Raw genomic sequence first — 20546 nt, 5'->3', positions numbered from 1 at the left:
TATATAATGGTGCAGCAATAAACCGGCTAGCACATTTGCAAAGCTAAGCCAGGTCTGGTATGGTTTCAAATTGGATTGGGAATAGTGTGTTGAGTTTCGGGGGTTGGACTAGATAACCCTTGGGATCCCTTCTAGCTCTGTGATTCAGTGACTCCATATATATTCATTATAATTTTGATTGATCCCTTATAAAGGCATAACAACAACAACAACAACAACAACAACAACAACAACAACAACAACAACAACAACAACAACAACAACATATTCTTTATACCCCACCCATCTGGCTAGGTTTCCCCAGCCACAATGTATGCCAACAGGGAAACATAGGAGTTTAATTTGTTGTGGATGTTGTTTAAAACTTATGCTATTTTAAAGCTCCCTATGGTTGAACAACGCTGCCAAAGGACCCATGCAGTTACCAAATATTTACACATTTGTCTATAACAAAGGAAGGTGCTTCTGCTATTAGCAGCAGCGTGGAGGAGGCGAAGAGTGTCAGTATCCTGTTCAATGACTCCCAGCTGGAGACGCCAGAGAAACCCAGCTGGCTGAGTGAGTTCTTTACACATCGCGCCCCTAGTATTTATCCCTCGCCGAGCAGCTGCAACAGGGGCCAAGTACACGGCAGCAAGCGATGGTTTTGCTGCTTGCTTCCCGCACCTCCAAGCCAGGCGCTTGCCAAAGTCTGGCAGAGCCGCCTGAGCAGAGCATCCTCCGGGAGCTCCTTGCAAGCGGGGCTCATTTGCCTCGCGCTTGGTCCAAGGAAGCGGCGAGGTGACGCGGGGAGTAAAAGAGGGTGCTGAGTTGAGGTGGGGCTGGGAGAGAGACGCTTGGAGTGGAGGTGGGGAGACGCTTGGGTCGAGTTGGGTGCCTGCTTGGAACAAGCAGCGCCCCAGCGGAGTCTGTTGGAAGCGATAAGGATCTGGCGTGACGTCAGAGAGGAGTCTGGTAAGTGGAGCTGCCCAGAGGCGCTAGGAGCTCTTTCGAGTTCTGCTGGAGAAAGAGGCAGCGTTTGCGCTGAGGCGGAGGGCAGCAGGCAGGCAAGCAGCGGCGAGTTCTGGGGACCGCGGCTGAGGAAGCCTCGCTTGCCCAGGAGGGTAAGAGAAGCCCCTGGCGCGCGGGGAGGGAATTTAGGCGGGAAAAGGGAGCAGGCGAGAGAAAGGGCGGGGAGAGAGTGCGGGCGAGTGGCGCACCCAGAGGGAAAGGCGTGGGGTGGGTCTGGCAGTGGGGGGCGCTCACGTGAAGTGATGGGGGCGGACAGGAAAAGGGGGTCACGACTGTGAGGCATACTTGGTTCGGGGATGGGAGGGAACCGTCGAGATTTAGGCTTTGCAAAGTAGGGGCGGGGAGCTGTGCCCATTGCTGGACTGGAACACCCATCTCCCTCGACATTTATTTATTCATTGCGCTTATGTCCCACCTTTTTCTCCGAGGAGCTCAAGGTGGCGCACGTGGTTCTCTTCCTCCTTCAATCCGCACAACAACCCTGTGAGGCAGTGACTGACCCAGGTTCACTCTGTAACCGTTATGCCACACATGCTGGATGGGGTGGTTGATGGGTTTTGGGGTCCAATAGCATCTGTAGGGCTGCAGCTTCCCCACCCCTGCTGTGTGGGATACTGAGCTGGAGCAGGGAAAGTACCTGGTTGGTCAGTGAAGGTGACAGAATACTCAAATAAGTATTGAATAAAGGGCAATAGAAGTGGTCTAGAAGCATTAATCCCAGTAACCTTGGTTGCTGTGGTTCACTCAAGAATTGATGCTGGCATCTGCGGGTTATTAGCTTTGTAAATTGGCTGCTGTTTCTTGAAGTCCCTAAAGTGAGGGGTGAATAATGTGTTTTCCGCACTAGGGTCAGACCTGAAATTGGGCGAGAGTGCTTCTGAGCATGCACAAAGAACATTTGCCTCACTGCTGGACTTTCAACACATCTAGGTTTAGGAAGCTGCTTGTAAGTTAAAGAGAGTGGCTTCCAAGCTGGTTTAATTGTTGGCAGTTTTATTTCAGCACTTTGTAGGAGAGGACAGTGGAGGAAAACAGGGAGCACAAAGGTAGTGCTCTGAAAGTGCACGCTGAGTTCACTCACTTTATGTGTCTTGTTGTGTAACACAAGCTGGTTTTTTGGACAGTGCCAAGGATACATTCAGATTCCATTCCGATGAATGGAGATTTCAGTCATCTACTGTGCACCCACTATATGGCTGGTTCAAAACTAAGGCTTTCTTAGTTAGCAGGACACAAAGTAAATCAATGTAATGAACCTCTACCCAAAATGCAATTGCAGAAAAAGAGCAACCAGTCTCTGGTGCAAAAACTGCTTTGTCATTCAGAAGGGAGTGTAAATGTTGGTTAGAGAGAGTGTATAGTTGGGTTTACATGCATTTGGTAGTTCGCACAATAATACCGCTTTGTGTTAATAGCATCCTTACTTTGTGTCCTTTGTGTGATGGACACTGCTCCAACCTGTTGAATCAGACATGGTTGTTGAACTACAATTTCCCCTGTTTGCAGGTTAGAAACAGGAGAGACATGTGTTGTTGTTTTTCTGAGAGGAGAATTTGAGGGATTGATCAAGGTGGTGCAGGAGTCTCGCTTTGAGGCATATTTGCCCCTTCCCCATTGTGCTGAGTATCTTGTCCTCACAGCCCAAGTTGCGGCAGTAATATAGGGGTCCCTGTTCTGGCGTTTCGGCTAGGGTTTTGAGAAGTCAAATGTTAGTAATCCATTATTCTTGTCTAATATCCTGTTTCTTTATGCAAACTGGCCAAACTAGATTAAGCAGTGAAGAATTAGAATGTGAGCATTCTCTAATATGAGAATTGGAACAAAGCATAATTCAGGGAGGTGTGTTCAGTCCTCTTTGAATGTAGATTTTCTTTAAAAATGTATATATTTGTAGCATTTGGAGTTCTAGATGTTTATGATTTGAAAACTAAGCAGAAGATACATACTCATTTGATACTGCTGACCATTCATAGTGCTTTGAGAATATTCTAAATGAAACTGAAGTGCTTGATGTTCTTTGCCTAGGGAAATATGTGTAGAGGGATTAATTAATACAGAAGTGGAAATGAAACCAGCTGGCTGAAACCAATCTTCCATTTATACCAGTTCAGTTAACGCTCATACTGTATTTGAATGCATCTTTATAGTCCTTATTTTAATATATCTGGGTGCTGGTGGTCTTCATTGCTAGTTCTATTCCCACCCTCCCCCACAACCCCTTTAAATCCTACATAATTGGACTTGGCACAGTTTATTTTTTGGTAGTCAGTTTTATGAAAAGGGCAAGTGGCTTTTGTATAGTAAATTAGAATGGTAATGCTGAAACCCAATGATGAGAGCTTGGCTGGAATTATCATTTGTTTCATAGTGACCACAGGAAAAGATTGATTTACTTGGCTATTATAAATAGGTCCCAAATGTAAAAGTGGCCACATTGACCCCTCCCTATTATGCCCAGGGATGGAAGAGAAGCAAACATCTCTTACATTTCTGGTGGCAGATTGGAAATCATGTTCTTCCTTAAGAAGGCTGCCTTGAAAACAAAAGGGGATGATGCATTTTAATTTTGGATTTGTATTAAAATATTATTTTTTATGTTTGTAGTATAAGCCATTACTCAAGGGAAACTAAACCATGGCTTGGAGTGAATTCGGTGTCCTCAGCTGGCTCAGAGAGAGTCGGCAATCCCGGAAACTAATCTTGTTGATTGTCTTCATTGCTCTGCTCTTGGACAACATGTTGCTTACTGTAGTTGGTACGTAGTTGTTTTTTATTCTTTCCTCTTGTTTTTTTTAAAAACCATTCAAGAAGGCTAAAATGCTACAATTGCTATGAAAGTGCAATTGATTTCTTTATAAACAAAGCTAGCCATTTGTTAGGACATATTCCTCAACCATTTAACATTTCCAGTTACTATTATAATAGTATTGCTTCTGTGGATATCTGCAGGAACTGTCAAATAATGCTTTGAATTAAAAAAAAATTATTCATAAGACAAAAATAGCAATGTAATTTTTTTTAAAAAAAATTCCACAGTACTTTCCTTTGTGGTTTCACAAACCAAAATGACAGTGAAGATAGGACTTGGGATGCATGTTTCCTTTTGATAGGTTCTTTTTCATCTTTGGGCTTATGAGAATATTTAACTTTGTAAAGCTGCAGCATTTAGTCACCATAGATTATGAAAATGGCCACAGATGGAATTAACTTGCACCACTGCTTGTATTTAATAAGACTTGACCAGAGAGGTAAACATGACATCCATATTAATGCAGGACATTATTTGACTTCAGCAAGGTATGATCAATGCCAAAATACTGTTAGGTTGGTATTCAAACTAGTTTTACTCAGAGTAGACTTACTAACATTACTAAACCCATAGTGAAATCTTCTTAAGCTGTCCTGCTCTTGTTTTTGCTGGTCAACTTGTAGGGCCAAGTTTGAAGCAAGTGGTTACTATCTTGGAATAACACAAGTTTCCTGCTTTGACTTACCGGTAGCTATGGTGAGCTATTTGCTCTGGGTTGTATGTGTATGCTTATATAGCCATTACCAAGATGTTATCTTCTGTAATTAGGCGGCAAAAGGTGGGGAGGAATGCATCCACAGTGCGGTAAAGTGAGGAACCTGAGAAAGCAACATAAGAACATGATGCTTGCTGCAGTACATTACTACCAAGATAAACCATTTTTTATCTTGCTGTCTGAATGTAGCCAATGAAAAGGCATGAAAATTTTCTTTCCATGGCATTGAATAACAAATACTCTTATGCTTAGTAGTGGACAGCATGGTAGGCGAGTTGCTTCTGCTTGCTGTGAGGAACTAGGTTCCAGGATGCTCCTTGGCAAAATGAAGGCTCTGTTTAAATATAGACCTATGTGTTTTAATTGTTGTTGCAACCAGTTAATAAAATGCTTAATCAGAAATCATGTGATGTAGAAACTTTGAAGATTGCTTTATACTTGTCCTTTAAGTTGGCCTCTTTTCTCAGTGGTTTAAATCCACCATGCTCTATACGCGATTTCCTCAGCATTTCAAAATATTGTGGAAGTCAATTTTACAAATTCCTTATCGCTGTGCAGTCTAAGTTTACCAAAATAAACTGAAATCCATAAATTATAGAGCTGATGCTCTTCTGTCTGGTTGTACGGTATCTCCCCCACTATAACATACACAAACACACATGAAAGTGTCAACCTGGATTTAATTCTACTACCAAATCATGTGTGTGATTGATGTTAAGGAGATTTGCTTAAAAATAATAATAATCTGACACCTGTGGGGTTTCCCCCCTAACTATAAACCTAGCTTTGCCTTCATTATTCAGACTGCCACTTCAACATAGTGAAATAATTTGGAATGGGACTGACTTCAAAAATGGACTTTCCAAATGTTGCTAACCTTTGAAGTTGATTATTATATCTTCATTTTCCTGTCTCAATTGTCTAGATCAGGGGTCAGCAAACTTTTTTCAGCAGGGGGCCGGTCCACTGCCCCTCAGACCTTGGGGGGGGGGGCGCGGACTATATTTTGAAAAAAAAATAAGAACGAATTCCTATGCCCCACAAATAACCCAGAAATGCATTTTAGATGAAATGACACATTCTACTCATGTAAAAACACCAGACAGGCCCCACAAATAACCCAGAGATGCATTTTAAATAAAAGGACACATTCTACACATGTAAAAATATGGTGATTCTTGGACCGTCCGCGGGCCAGATTTAGAAGGCGATTGGGCCGCATCCGGACCTTGGGCCTTAGTTTGGGGACTCCTGGTCTAGATTTCCTAGCTGTTCTAGTTTATACTCCTGCCTTCTCGGTGCTTTGCATCTTCCTCCTCTCCCTGCTTGAAAGCACCATGTAACTGTTTGGGTAGTTATTTGAATAACACCCTTTTATGGCCTTTTGTGCTCTAACAGGAGCAATACAATGTGTCTGAGTGACACTCTGAAGTGTTTATTTTCCTGTATTTTTGATGTTACATTCTTGCCAAAGTTACTATTTTGTTCTGAAATTGAAAAACACCCTTTTGCAAATTTATTGCTGTATCACTTGGTGTTTCCTAAATAAATATAACTGCTGCCACAGTCAATCGATTCAGACATCTGCAAGTCACTGATGCACGTAAATGACTGTTGATTTTGTCACTCATATTTCCTCATGAAACATGCTGCCTCACCTGCTGCTTCTATTTTTAGTTCTCGTTTCCTTCCTTTCAATACAGTTAGGATGTAATTCGGATTTTTAAATCACATGCAAAAGTTTAATCTTGTTTATAGTTTATTCCCCACTCTTGTAATATTAGTGGTTCTTTTGCCTTAGCAAATGAAATACATATGAGATACAGAAGGACAATTCTTTGCACCGTGTTATGAAAGGGAAGTGTTTGCATTGCATGCATCACTTTCATTCTTGGCTTTAAATGACCGGAAGTTTATATTGTAATTCAGATCAAAATACCACTGGAGTCTGTGGGGTATGCAGGTTAAAACTGTTGATTTGTATTAGAACTAAAAATCAGTATAGGCATGGCTTCCACTCACAATTTTCCAGCTGTTTGTGCATTCCCAAACCCTATCCATTTAGAAATGGATTTGAGCATAATCCCACTTCCCTTTTCATCAAGACTTATCTCAGTGTTATTTTGCAATAATGTATCATCGTGATGCTTATTTATATGCCACTGTTTCAAATGATACTCAAAGCAGTTAATCAGAACAGTAAATAAAGAATATGTGTTCAACAAAAAACAGATATATTAAATACATATTTCAAAGTATTTTACACCCACATTATCAAACCAACAAAGAAATTCATCATCAATATTATTAGCTACATATTTGCAGTAAGGTGTATCAAAGCAATTTACATAATAAAAATTGAAAAATTAAATTTTTCCTATTCATATGAAAAACATTCGAATCTGTTTCATCTACTATATGGGTCTTTCCCCTCTCCATTGACCTGTTCTCTCATATATTTCGTGCCTAATAGCTGGATTACTGGTTGCTGGTGCTCAAGTCTATCCAGAAGCCGTTCCCCCACAATATTTGATAAATTGGCACACTCTATTTGCCAAACAAGAAAACTTTTCTAGAACTTTATAGTTTAGTTTCCTTGCATTTTAGAGAAATGAACGTTGCATTGAAAATAGATGCCATGCAGAACTTTGTTGAGCCTTGCAAATTCTCCTGACCATATGGAAAAGAGTAGGGGAAAGGGGTTGAATTTCCATCGTTTTAGAAAGTAGCGGCACCTATGTTTCCCCCACAGATGGAGGTAAGATAGGAGGATGCCAAAGGTGCCAGTGTTTCAGTTTGCATGAGAACTTCCTGCACATTTTTTTGTAAGGAACACAGTTTATAATTCAGTGATATCTTATGTACTCCTCCATGATTTTTGGCAATGTAACCTGAAAACTTACATAATCTTCTTGTAGTTTGATCCAGCAAAGGTATAACATTTATGTATGTTTTGATAGTGGTATTTGTATATTTCCCTATATAATATTTGTTCTGTTTGCTTTTTCAGTGCCAATTATTCCCAGTTACTTGTACAGCATTGCACACCAAAAAAATGCAACAGAAATCCAAACTATTAGGCCGGAGACATCTACATTAAGCCTGGATAGTTTTCAAAGTATCTTCTCCTATTATGACAACTCCACAATGATTACTGGAAATCATTCTGAAGGGACAAGACCAGGAGATTTTTATCACGCTCGGACAGAGCAAATGGTAGTAAATATGACTCAGGCATCACCAACCTCTGACTGCCCTAAGGAAGACAAAGACCTGCTAAATGAAAATGTCCAAGTTGGTTTGTTGTTTGCTTCCAAAGCAACTGTGCAGCTGCTTACTAACCCTTTCATAGGGCCAATGACAAATAGGTATGCTCTATTTCTTACACACTAAAGTGGCATTTAATACTGATCTGCCAGTTTATATACAGTATCTGCATTTCAGAGAGAGGTTTGCCTTTTCCCTTTAGTTATTTGCATTGTGTTGTATGTTTTCATGGCTTGTTCACTTTAATGGATTGCTTTTACCAAAATATATACAGTATCTGAATAGTAAATCTCCTCTAAGCCTGCAATATTTTTAAATAACAGGGGCTTCTATTAGTTACGTTAAATAATTTTAACATCTCCTTCCTTCTGTACTCCTTGAATAGCACTTGTTTATGAATGCTTTTGTTGAAAGAGTGAATCTCTTTCATACCAGGGTAAATACCAGCATGTGTGAAGTAGAAATACATAACAGTGGTTGTTATATTTGTAAAATTTTTGAAGATTGATTTTGTCTTCAGAACTTTTCAGCATTAATTCATACAACTGCAAAATATGAAATTATAAGATTGAAGAGCTTCTGAATGCCGTTTTGGAGGTTTTAGATTTTTACATCTCAGAATAATATAAATAATGATGTTGTTTGTAACCCATCCACCTGACTGGGTTGCCCCGGCCACTCTGGGTGGCTTCCAGCATATTCCAAAATGCAATAAAACAGTATCTCATACAAACAGGCCACCATCTTGCTTGGTTAATTAAACACTAGTTGGAAGTCTGGGGGTGAGGGACCAAGACCCCCAATTTCAGCAGACGCCAATGTCCTTAGCCTAAGGGAATTTGTATCACAGTTCATAGGCTGGTCAACTCAGGAGCAGAAATTGGTTGCAGGCTTTGCAGCCATCTATTCTGCTAAGGCCAATTGTGTTACCACAGTAAGTGATTTTATGGATTCAGAGGCAATAGGCATGCCTGAGTGAGGAAAGCAGGTTTTAGTAAAGCACAAAAAGCATATAACTGGAGAATGCACACTTAATGGATCAGTTTAAACAGACTAAATAAGGCATATTACTGATAGATAAGCACAGCTAAAAATCTATAATAGCATATCTCATGACCCTTCTGCTGCTGGGGAAATCCTTGCACTCACAGAACATTCCCCTTGGCATTATGTTGGATTCCACCCAGTGTCACAATCCTATGTTTCTGAACATCAAAGTCAAAAGCACAAAAAATAGGGGTAGAGACAAAAGCTAACAACAATATTGCGATCCACTCCTACAGAGTGCTTAGCAACTGCTCCACCCTCTGATTATGGTGGCATTTGCTGGTGATACATCCACATTAGCCATGCATGAAAGACACCAATAAATAAAGAGCAATGAGTGGAATTCCAGGATGATGTTCCACTCACACCTACTATCATACACGATGCACAATCATGTTATGAGGAAAGGGCCATAACGCTTCTGTCAGAGCTTCAGTTGGCCCATTAATTAGGAGATCTGCATGTAATACCTTTATGGAACTATCATCTTCTTTTCCCAAGAAGGATTCAAGTCCTGATGCAATACCAAGGATCCCACACAGACAGCATGAAGAACATTGCATACATCACATTTGTATGGTATCCATGTGAAGTTGTCCTGAAACAGAACTGTAAAAATATGGGATGAAAAGAACTATCAATCTGCCCTACTCCTTTTCTTTTTGTTTTATTTTTACACACACTACATTTAAAGCACAGGGACGCAGGTGGCACTGTGGGTTAAACCACAGAGCCTAGGGCTTGCCGATCAGAAGGTCGGTGGTTCAAATCCCTGCGACGGGGTGAGCTCCCATTCCTCAGTCCCAGCTCCTGCCAACCTAGCAGTTTGAAAGCACGTCAAAGTGCAAGTAGATAAATAGGAACCGCTACAGTGGGAAGGTTAACGGTGGTTCCGTGTGCTGCTCTGGTTTGCCAAAAGCGGCTTTGTCATGCTGGCCACATGACCTGGAAGCTGTACACCGGCTCCCTTGGCCAATAATGCGAGATGAGCACCGCAACCCCAGAGTCGGTCACAACTGGACCTAATGGTCAGGGGTCCCTTTACCTTTTACATTTAAAGCACATTCAAAGTGCATTCTTTTCCTCAAAGAATTCTGGGCACTGATGTTTGTTAAAGTTGGTGGAAATGTAACTCTTAGGGATCAGCTGCAATGCCCAGAATTCTTTGTGTGAAAATGTACTTTGAATGTGCTTCCCTGGCATGTACACAACTTTAGTCTGGCAGCCAGATCCACAGAACAAGTAGGGTTTGCTCATCATATGTATGCATGTTCGTCCATGTTGTGAAACTGTCCAGACTGCTGATTATTGCAAATGGAAAAGGGCACATGGCTCTTGCACTATTTAATAGTTGTTTAGAAGATATAATTTCAACAGGTGTTGCTTGAATGACAAGCTAGCTGTGCCTGCCTCTTCTCAACTTCCCTCTTCTACACAACGATAAAAGGTGAAGAGGTCCTAGCCTCTCTTTCACTTGGCCACCCTATGTGCAGATAGAACTCTTGGAACATTGAATCTGTGTTTAATTTTTATAATACTGTTCTACTTTTAAAATGTATCTTTGTAGAAAAGATTTTAAAATATTAAACTGTTTAGAAGTGCTTTTAAGTAAATATGATGCAAGTGAAACAGACTGTTAGGTTTTTCTCCAAATGGAAAATGTGTGATAGGTGTACAGTAAATGAGAGTTTTGGAACAATGTGATATCTGAGCTGCAAAACTGGCTTTCACTTATAGACCACTTGAAGGATTGTATCGTGCAATAGCTGTGCAGTTAACTGCGCACAAATAATAGCACTGTGCTATTACAATGCACTAATACCATGTGGTATTATAAAGTAGAATTAGACACTTGTAGCAAGTATATTATTTTTCCACATTATTTAATTGCAACAAAAGAAATCTATATATGGCTTAACATTTAAACCATTCTTTTTAATGAACATTCTCATCACCAGCCAGTTCTGTGATACTGGATCCATCTTTTCACACAGTCTTGGCAATTTATACATACATTGCTAGTCACTGCCTGCTTCCTATCAGCCTAACAATGCACACTTTTCCGGAGATCAGTACTTTCTTTTAGCTGGAGACATACCTTTTTAAACATGTTGGATTCTGAGCTGCTCCACTTTTGCCACTCCTGAGTGGCAAACTTAGCATTGTATCAGAGCATTATGAAGAGAAATGTGCTGATCCAAAGCTTCCAATCTACCAGAATAATTGGTGGTTTAGGGTGGAAATTGCAGTTACCCAAAGCAGATGCTGCCAAGAATGCAACCAAGCCAGTGTGGTGCACTGGTTAATGGGTTGGACTAGGACTTGGGAGACCACTGTTCATATCCCAGCTCAGCCATAAAGCTTACTGGGTGACCTTGGTCCTGTCGTAGGGTTGTTGTGAGGATGAAAGGTACATCATATACCGGTAGGTGAGATATAGATTTAATATAATAGATAAAATTAAATCTAAACATAATTTTCTGCCTCTTGCTCCACAATATGACAGTTGTGGTTGGCATGGTGGGGCAGAGATACTTACCTGATCTAGAAGGTAACTTGCTACTGTTTGCCAGGCAAGGTTGGCACAGTGCAAATGCACCAGCAGAGAATCTGGTGCTCCTGGTGGTGCATTTGTACTGCAATGCCCTTCTCAGTGCCTCATCCCACCCTGGCCCTCCTAGTAAGCAGTGGTGACCTGCCTGCTGGGAGATCAGGTAAGTGCCTCTAGCCCTTGACACCATCTGCTAGAAATGTGTGCTGCCCTGCCCTGTTGACAACTAGTGGCATTTAGGACCTAGTGAATGGACCTATAGCACCTGATGCTTTAGTATTTGTTACAGCTAAATAGTAAGGCCCAGCAGAGACCACAGAGAGGTCCATGTAGCTGAATTTTCTAAAGCAGCTTTCTAGTGAAAGAAGTCTTTTAAAGCATTTTAAGATGCAGGAAAGCATAAACAGCAAACCTAAATATTGTGTTGGTTTTTGTTTTCCAGAATAGGCTATCAGATTCCCATGTTTGCTGGCTTCTGCATCATGTTTGTCTCAACAATTAGTAAGTGCTTGTCCTCCCCTGCCTATGTCACCAAGTACACAAATGGGGACACTAGTTTAAAGCATGCATGAGTGCACTGAGAAACTTCTCTCCTTATATTGTTCCATAGCAGTATAGTGTGGACATGATCATTCCTTGCTTCAATATGTTTTGGGTGTGTGTGTGTGTTGCTTGGTGCCTTAAATATTTGCTTTTCTTGTCCAGTCCACAATGTTGGATCAGCAGCACTATTTACAACCTACACAGTAAGTGGGAAGAGAAGGCTGCCATTTCTACTTTGCCCACCTTCCTTTGCTAGTTTACAAGCAGCCACAGAATAATTAAAGAGGAAACTCTATGCTCTTCTGCTCATCCATCTGAATGTTTCCTTGTGATGTATCTATGTTCTCCATGGAGGCTTGACGTTAGCTTGGCTCTTCCTGAGCTATTTTCAGCAAAGCACTTCTGCTGGCAAGTGTGAACTGTATCTGGTTTGGGACACTTTCTGTGGTATTTTTCATGGCAAATGCATTGTGAAATGTCTTCACAAGATCCTGGATAAATCTAGTTCCGTTTAATAGTTGTGTTGGTGTGTTCTGTCTTTTCCACAGTGTTTGCCTTTTCAGAAAGCTATAAGTTACTTTTTATAGCAAGATCTCTTCAAGGAGTCGGATCTTCTTGTTCTTCTGTAGCTGGTAGGTATTTCATACGCACTTCTTGATATAGATTGGTGGTTGCTAGATCTGTCATTTTGAGCAACCAACATATTCTTGGCTCTGTCGTTTTAGCTAAGCATTTCTTTAGTTAAAATAATTTTTACTTTTCATTTACTTCCTCTATTTAATCAGATAATTTTTCTCCATCTAGCTTTTTGCTGTTTATAGATAAGCTGAAATGGTCTAATGGCCCCATTATTGTTGCTTTTTTAAAGAATTATTGCATCATTTTCTTTTGCTTTAAAAGTTTTAAAATTCAGTTTTATAGGTCAGATGATATTAATATATTCTGTGTGAGGAAGGATACATTTTACTGCAGGGGTTCTTGGCTCTTGGGATTCCTTTCCCTTCTCATTTGGGTGTTCTATTTTCAACAAGCTTGCTAAGTTTAGCTTTTTTTGTGAACAAATGAAGCATGTTCTTGTGCTTCATGTGCACCTTGCTATTCATATCACTGTGTGATTTCCTGCCTGATTTTCACACTGAGAACAACCATCAGTACTGACATGTCCTTTTCCGTTTACTGCTTATGCAGGTATGGGTATGCTGGCCAGTGTGTATACTGATGATGAAGAAAGAGGCAATGCAATGGGGATTGCCTTGGGAGGCATGGCTATGGGGGTATTAGGTTAGTATGAGGAAATTCATTTAAAAAGAATGTGTGGTTTCCAAAAGAAAAAAAGTCTCTCTTTCATACAGTGATGCCTTTATGTACCTACACTGCAATAAATACATGCTTTAAAATGTTCTAATCGACAGTGGCTAATGGGGGTGGTGGTGGAGGAGGCAGTCCCCATCCCAGCAGATGTAGTGCTGCCTGCCACCAGGACACCACTGCCTTTGCCTTCTTCTGAGTGACTGCTGTTTCTAATAAATTAGTATGAGTTTCCATATTGGCACAGATTGGATAAGACACGGGTGTCAAAGACAAGGCCCGCGGGCCAAATACGGCCCGCCAGACCTCGTCATGTGGCCCGTGTAGCCGCCGCTTGCCTGCCCGTCACTTGCCTGCCCGTTCGCCCGCCGCTTGCCACTCGCAGCTTTCCCTCCTCTTGCTGCTTGCTGCTGGCTGCAGAGGCGCTTCCCTGCAATGCCTGCAATGCCCTGCAGGGGGCACAGGGCCCCGCAGGCGGGGAGGCGGTGGAACCTGAGAGCGCGCGCGCCCAGCTCCTTCCCCTTCCTCGCCCTGTCGCACTTCCTCCGTTCCTCCGAGTCCGAGGCGACGAGCAGCAGCTGAAGCAGCGACGGCGCTGGCCGCCCGAGCGCCAGGGCCGTCTTCAGCTTATCTGGCGCCGCGTGGTGCACAGATTCCTCAAGCGCCCCCACCCTCACCCCCACCCCCATGTTTCCCTCTGGGCGGGCAGCGGCTGGAGGGCGGCTCCTCTGGCTGGACGGAGGCTCCGAGCACCGTGCATCGCGGCATGGTGGAGTCGGGCAAGCGCTGTGGGGCTGGAGGGCGGCTCCTCCAGCAGGGAGGAGATGCCGTGGAGGAGCTGGGAGCGTGTGAGAACCATGCACCCCTTTTTGAACTCCTGAACAACAAGAAGATATGATTCTGGGGTTTCAAAAGCAACTTTAAAAACCCAAACCAGAAATTTGTTTGTTACAGCAAATGGGGAGAAGCAGCAGTGAGACTGGGCGGGGATGAGAGGCAGAGAGAGTATGTTAAGTTTCAAGAGAGCAAGAGTGAGATCGATGGTGGGGGAGATGTTTAAGAGAGGAGAGAAGAAACTTTTTTTAAAAAATCTGCACTGATCGAGGGAGGATCTCCAGGATCTTTCCAGCAGTTCTCCCGAAGTAATCACCATGTAAACACAGCTGCTGCAAACCCCAGGAGTTACGAGAGAGAGAGAGAGCGCACTTTTACGCACGTATCTCTGCACCCTGCCGAGGTTCCCCCCCCCCCGCACTCCGCTTTTCTTTTGAAAGGCGTTCCGAATGAGTGGAAAGTAATCACTGTGTCAGTTAAAGTGAGTGTTGCAGGGAAAGCGGATCCTAGGCGCTGTGTGTGTGTGTGTGTGTGTGTGTGTGTGTGAGAGAGAGAGAGAGAGAGAGAGAGAGAGAGAGAGAGAGAATGAATCCTGGGCTGTAAACGCCTCCTCCAAACACAGCTGCTGCAAACCCCAGGAGTTACGAGAGAGAGAGTGCTCGAGAGAGCTTTTACATACGCATCTCTGCACCCCGCCGATCTCTCGCTTTGGGTGGAAGGTGTATGTATTTAAGACCCAGACAAGCTGGACAGAGGGACCCTGCTTGGGCCGCTTTCCCACAGGGCCCTAATGCACCCCGGCTTCCTCGCCCCGGTGGAAGAAGGCGGCTCGCGCTCCACACTCTGCTCCACTTTTGTGCGCTTCATGGAAGCAAATTGGAGAGAGACCCATCGCTATCCTCGTCCTCCTTTCTCTACAACCCAGCCCACCAGTAGCAGATAACAGGAAGTCCAGGTAACTGGACTTCCATTAGACTGCAGCTTTGTGGGGAATTACATGACTGAATGCTCCTCCACTTTTAAAATAATACCCTAAGACAGAAATTTAAAAGTCAAGAAGATGGTGTCTAGTGTGTGTTTGTTTTTAATCTTTGATGATCTCTTCCCCATTCCCATGGAGGAATAGTCAAGCACACAAAATCCCATCTGCAGTCCAGAAATAATTTTGCTACATTGTTTCTTTATTTGTCCAGCCAATATCAATTTGATAGTAATCACTGAGACTTTCAGAAAGTGACACTTGACTACAGCCTATGTTGGAGCTAGGGGAAAAAAAAGATGATTCACACACTTGTTTTTACATAGTGATGACTGTGTGATGGAGCAGTTGTGAGCTATTATTTTTCTCATAGCAACTGGTCTTCTGAATGCCCACTAAATCACTGTGGTTTACCACGTCCTGGAGAATGTTCAGCGTACAAGTCAGGGTGAACACATGAAACTGCCTTATACCGAGTCAGACAATTGATCCACTGCCTACTCTGCCAGAGACTCTTCAAGGACTCAGTCTGCACTATACAATTGAAACAGTGTCATAGCATAATAATAATAATAATAATAATAATAATAATAATAATAATAATAATATATTATTATTTGTACCCTGCCCATCTGGCTAGGTTTCCCCAGCCACTCTGGGCGGCTTCCAACAAAAATTAAAAATACATTAAAATGTCACATATTAAAAAGCTTCCCTAAACAGGGCTGCCTTCAGATATCTTCTAAAAGTCAGGGAGTTGTTTATTTCCTTGACATCTGGTGGGAGGGCGTTCCAAGGGGACTACATTATTACAAAAAACATTACATTATTACAAAAAACAGTAATAATTGAATGCAGTGACAATAATTTATGATAATAAAGAGTGGACACATAGTCCTACAGATACAACCGGCCCTTTGAGGGTGACCAAACTGCTGATGCGGCCCCCGATGAATTTGAGTTTGACACCCCTGGGATAAGATATACCTGTGGCGCTGTGTAATTTTAATTATTTCTGCTGTATATCATTTAATTGAGTTATTTGCCTCAGGATTGTTCCTTTCTGCTAAGTGTCAAATATTTCAGTTATTAATATACAGGTATCTCTTTGCCTTCCTTCTGTTTCATAAACTCATTTTAGTGACATAGCTAAAATATGCTAGAACAAGATCTGTTCTAGTTGTATTTTATTTTTCTGTTGGAAGCCGCCCAGAGGAATAAATAATAAATTATTATATATATATTATTATATCCGCTTGTTCAGTGCGACTTCCCTTCTTTCCTCTCCTGTGCCTGTAAATCTGCTCTGGAGGAGGGTTGGATGAACTCCCAAAACAGGTTGGGGGGAGGGGGGGAATACAGTCATACCTTGGTTGTCGAACGTCCTGGAACTCGGACGTTTTGGCTCCCGAACGATTGAAACCCGGAAGTGACTGTTCCAGTTTTCGAATGTTCTTTTAGAAGCCGAATGTCCGACAGGGCTTCCATGGCTTCTGATTGGCTGCAGGACCTTTCTGCAGCCAATCAGAAGCCACGCTTTGGAAGTCGAACTGACTTCCGGAATGGATTCCGTTCGACTTCCAAGGTACGACTGTAGTCCTGTTGTATGCATGGACCTCATTCATTGTGTACATACCCCGCTTAGAACTATGTTGAATTCCACCCTAAGAAATGTATAAATGACTTTTTTTTTGTAGTGGGACCGCCTTTTGGAAGTGTGATGTATGAATTTGTTGGGAAGACAGCACCTTTCCTGGTGCTAGCAGCATTGGCTCTTTTAGATGGTGGTAAGTAAAATTTCCATATCTATGACATGACCAATAGCTTTGAATTGTGACATTGTTACCTACATTTTTTTTAAAAAAAAATACCCTACGTTATGATTTCTTTTCCTGCAGGAATACAATTGCTAATTCTGCAACCATCCAGGATACAACCAGAAGTAAGTAGTTTAATAATAATTATTTTTTTTTAAAAAAGCTTGTATTACACTTTCCCTAAAACTGAGGTTATTTATCTGTTGATAGAGTCAGAAAGGAGCATCGCTGCTGACACTCTTGAGGGATCCATACATCATAATTGCTGCAGGTATTTGCAGTAATTGCACACTTGCATTTATTTGTTGTGGTCATTTCTGATTGTATTTGGCAGTCTGTGGGAAGGATCACTTAGTCTGACTAAGGAAGGATCACTTGAGCTGCACACACCAGCATGCAGCTTGTGCATATTATGGTTAAAACTATAATGTGAGCAAACAGCCAGTGTTGTTTTCAGGTATTCAGTTGTGATAGAAGGACAAATCTACCTTGTGCTCTTAGACATACGAGTTTTTCAGGTGGAAATTATAGTGGAAAGATTACATTAGACATAACATTTTACCTTTGTAAGAACAGTACTGAACTATTGCTTCTTGCCCTCGGGATCACAGCACTAGTGAGACCACAATATTGTTTTAGGGATTCTTCATACAGAGTCTAATGCAACCTGGCATATTTGAACAAAGAATGACAGCAGTGGTCATTTTTTTGCTGAACTGTGTTACAAGAGGAGAGCCTTTTCCCAGGAGAAATAATTTATCCGTGAATTAAAACAAATTAGACTTGAATTTAAAAGATAACAAGCTCCTTTAGCTGTAAATGAGTCTGTTGTATTTTTTCATTGTGATCAAAAACATACACATGTTTTAAAGGTACATTCAGTACTGAATGTGCTGTTCGACAAAGTGGAGTGGCAGTTTGTAGATTCAGGGCTTCTTTACATAAGACAAACATCCTAGATTTCCAGGTAGGAAAAATTGCATGAACATAGTGTGTGCATTATGATTCCACACTGCCTGCTTTGTCACATGTACATATTGTAATCCAGAATGATGGTGCATTAGTATGATATATTGATACTGTATGGCAAAATAAAACCATGTGTGTTTTGTTGCACACAGCATAGTACATCGAGAATATATCAAATAGTCCAAAGTTGAAATTCAGATATGTATTGACAAATACTGTTTAGCCCATGTCCCGTATATGGAATATCACATTTTCTTTTGAATATATTAAATGCACTCAATATATTGGGACATTGTCCTATTAAACGTTTGATTAGCAGGGATCTGGCATCCTGTTAAATTAGTGGTGACCATTTCATCACAGGCTAAGCAGCAGAGAGTAAGGCAGCCCACATATATGCATCATCATATATATAGAATTAGTGTGATCTTTGTCAGCTTTTTATGATAAAAATAATCCTTAATTAAGATTAATTTGGGTATGTACTTGCAGTACTGACAATGGAGTCCTATTCATGTTTTCTGTGGAAGTAAGTCCTCCTGTCTTGAATATTGTTTACTCCCTAGTAAGTATGTTTAGGACTGCATCCTGAATCTGCTTATGTTTTGCACGCATGCAAGTTCATAATATACCATATGGTGAATGCCATCCACAAGTATATGTACATGTACCAAAGTGTGCATTTGAATCCACTCTTAGTTCTCATTAGCTTTATCTCTCCAGGCAACAATTCTATTTTATTACAAGTGATAAATTCACTGGAGCCTGTCTTTGCATGCAGGGGAAGTCCCTAACTGAAGTATTGCTCTGCTTTCCTTTGGACCACATGAGTGAGGCTGACAGGGGGGTCTTGTCGTCTGGGCAGCCCAGGACCTTCATACACACTGCCCAGACTTGCACCCTGGGAAGGTCACTTCAGTCTGACTTCACCCCTGGAGGTGCACTTCATTGTCTCTTGAGACAAATGGATACCAACAAGTGATCAACGCTTCAGTTCCCATAGGGACGAAAGGGACAAATGTCAATTCAACTAACTAAATGTGCTGGTGGGGTGGATGGATTAATATTAGCACAATGAGACTTCCCCCCCCCCTTATCAACCTCAAATCTGCTCCAGAAAGTTGGTGGGACCCCAATAACAGATTTAAGAGACGCATGAGGGGGAGCATGCTCCATTGCAAATGAGCTGACAAAAAGTTCACATTAGCACTACATTGAATACAACCTAAAGTCTTCAGTGTTTTTATTCTGCTTCAAGTATCTGAGGAATAGGTTTTAAACAAATCTGTGTCCAACAAAGTAAACTCCGTTTCTGAACAAAATTAGAAATATATTTTCATATTAATTATTTTGTTACCACCGGAGCGTGTGAGCCAGGTGCAATCGAATCATTGGCAAATCTCCTATTGATAACTGTGTTGCTCCTATTAGAGTTCACTTTCAAAGTATCATCACATGCTGAAATATTTTGTCTTTCTACTTTGAAATGCAATGAAAATAGGGAAACCTTTTTTGGGGGGGCAGGGAATAACTGGACTATATATGAAATTATGGATTAAATGACTTTCCTCCCACACTAGTAATTTAGAAGTAATCAGTGTTGTATTATTTGACAAGCAAGTCTTCAAAAGACGTTTTGTTTCTGTAAGTGTTGCTCTTTCGAGCTGTTGATTGGAATTTAAGTGAAACAATTCCAGCAATTTGTTTTCCATCTCTTTTCAAGGATCAATATGTTTTTCAAATATGGCAATTGCTATGCTGGAACCAGCTTTGCCCATCTGGATGATGGAGACAATGTGTTCGAGAAAATGGCAACTCGGTAAAGTGTTTTCTTTCATTTATTGTATTTCTGTTCCTGAGAATGTTTGCGATTGCCATCTCAGATCATATGACAAATGGTAACATTTTTTAAAAATAAATATGTCTCTAGACAATTGAGTGAATACTGTAGATTTCTGGTATGCCATTATATAGTTTATACTGCACACTTTGGGACCTATTTATTGAGCATATATCCTGATTTCAATGAGAGGTTATATGATGCTGCCATTGAGCATTCATTTTGGTTGATTTGTTACGCATTGTTGCATCAAGCAATTGTTATCCTACACAAAATGTTACATACCCTTTTATATCTCTCTTTCTCCCTTCCTTTCCCCAAGTAACTCCTTTACATTCCACCTGTTTTTCAGCACACCCCACCCCTGGTTGTGTCAGCTTTCTGTGTACACAGAGCATGTTCATTCTTCATTGGGCTGGTTTATTCACCCTCCCTACTTTAGTATTTGTTCCAAAGGTGTTTTTTGTTTTTTTTGGTACTTCTGTAAATCTTGGGAGTATCCCAAGGCTGTAGATATCCTGTTCTTGTGCATGAGTCGTATGGTTTTGGCTACAGAAAGGTGAACCGCTGAAGTCTTTCAAGTTTGATGTTGGTATATATGGTATTTTAAATTTATCATAACTCAAGTTCAGTATAGGAAAAGAGAATATACATGATCACTGTTATTACATATTTATCCTGTCTTTTCTCCAAGAAGCTCAGGGCAATGTGTTGGGAGTTTTACCCATTTCATCCTTATAAATAACCTGCTGTTTTCTGGGGGTGAGGAAAGAGAGGGGCTGAGCCTCACTGCCATTACATGACGACATGGGACCTCATTGCTGCTCCACCTCCAGGCTGTCAGCTGTTTGCCTGT

At 41.4% G+C, this 20546-nt stretch overlaps 1 protein-coding gene across 2 annotated transcripts in view; it reads left to right on the top strand.

Annotated features, from left to right (window-relative positions):
* The first annotated feature begins 941 nt into the window (after positions 1-941).
* SLC18A2 (solute carrier family 18 member A2) overlaps positions 942-20546 on the top strand; it is a 28995-nt gene continuing 9390 nt past the window's right edge. The window contains exons 1-10 of one of the 2 annotated variants that reach the window (XM_060274777.2): positions 974-1103; positions 3616-3766; positions 7546-7903; positions 11843-11901; positions 12492-12575; positions 13132-13224; positions 16762-16851; positions 16963-17006; positions 17092-17152; positions 19574-19669. In XM_060274777.2, coding sequence (XP_060130760.1) covers positions 3646-3766; positions 7546-7903; positions 11843-11901; positions 12492-12575; positions 13132-13224; positions 16762-16851; positions 16963-17006; positions 17092-17152; positions 19574-19669 — 1006 coding nt within the window. In that variant the 5' untranslated portion in view covers positions 974-1103; positions 3616-3645. Of the gene's footprint in view, positions 1104-3615; positions 3767-7545; positions 7904-11842; positions 11902-12491; positions 12576-13131; positions 13225-16761; positions 16852-16962; positions 17007-17091; positions 17153-19573; positions 19670-20546 lie in introns of both variants that reach the window. The other variant, XM_088670527.1, reaches the window with a different exon arrangement.

Source organism: Zootoca vivipara, chromosome 5 (assembly GCF_965207765.1).
Source record: "Zootoca vivipara chromosome 5, rZooViv2.hap1.1, whole genome shotgun sequence".
Taxonomy (NCBI): Eukaryota; Metazoa; Chordata; class Lepidosauria; order Squamata; family Lacertidae; genus Zootoca; species Zootoca vivipara.
Note: the sequence above shows the minus strand (reverse complement) of the source record. Positions and strands in the feature narration are given on the sequence as shown.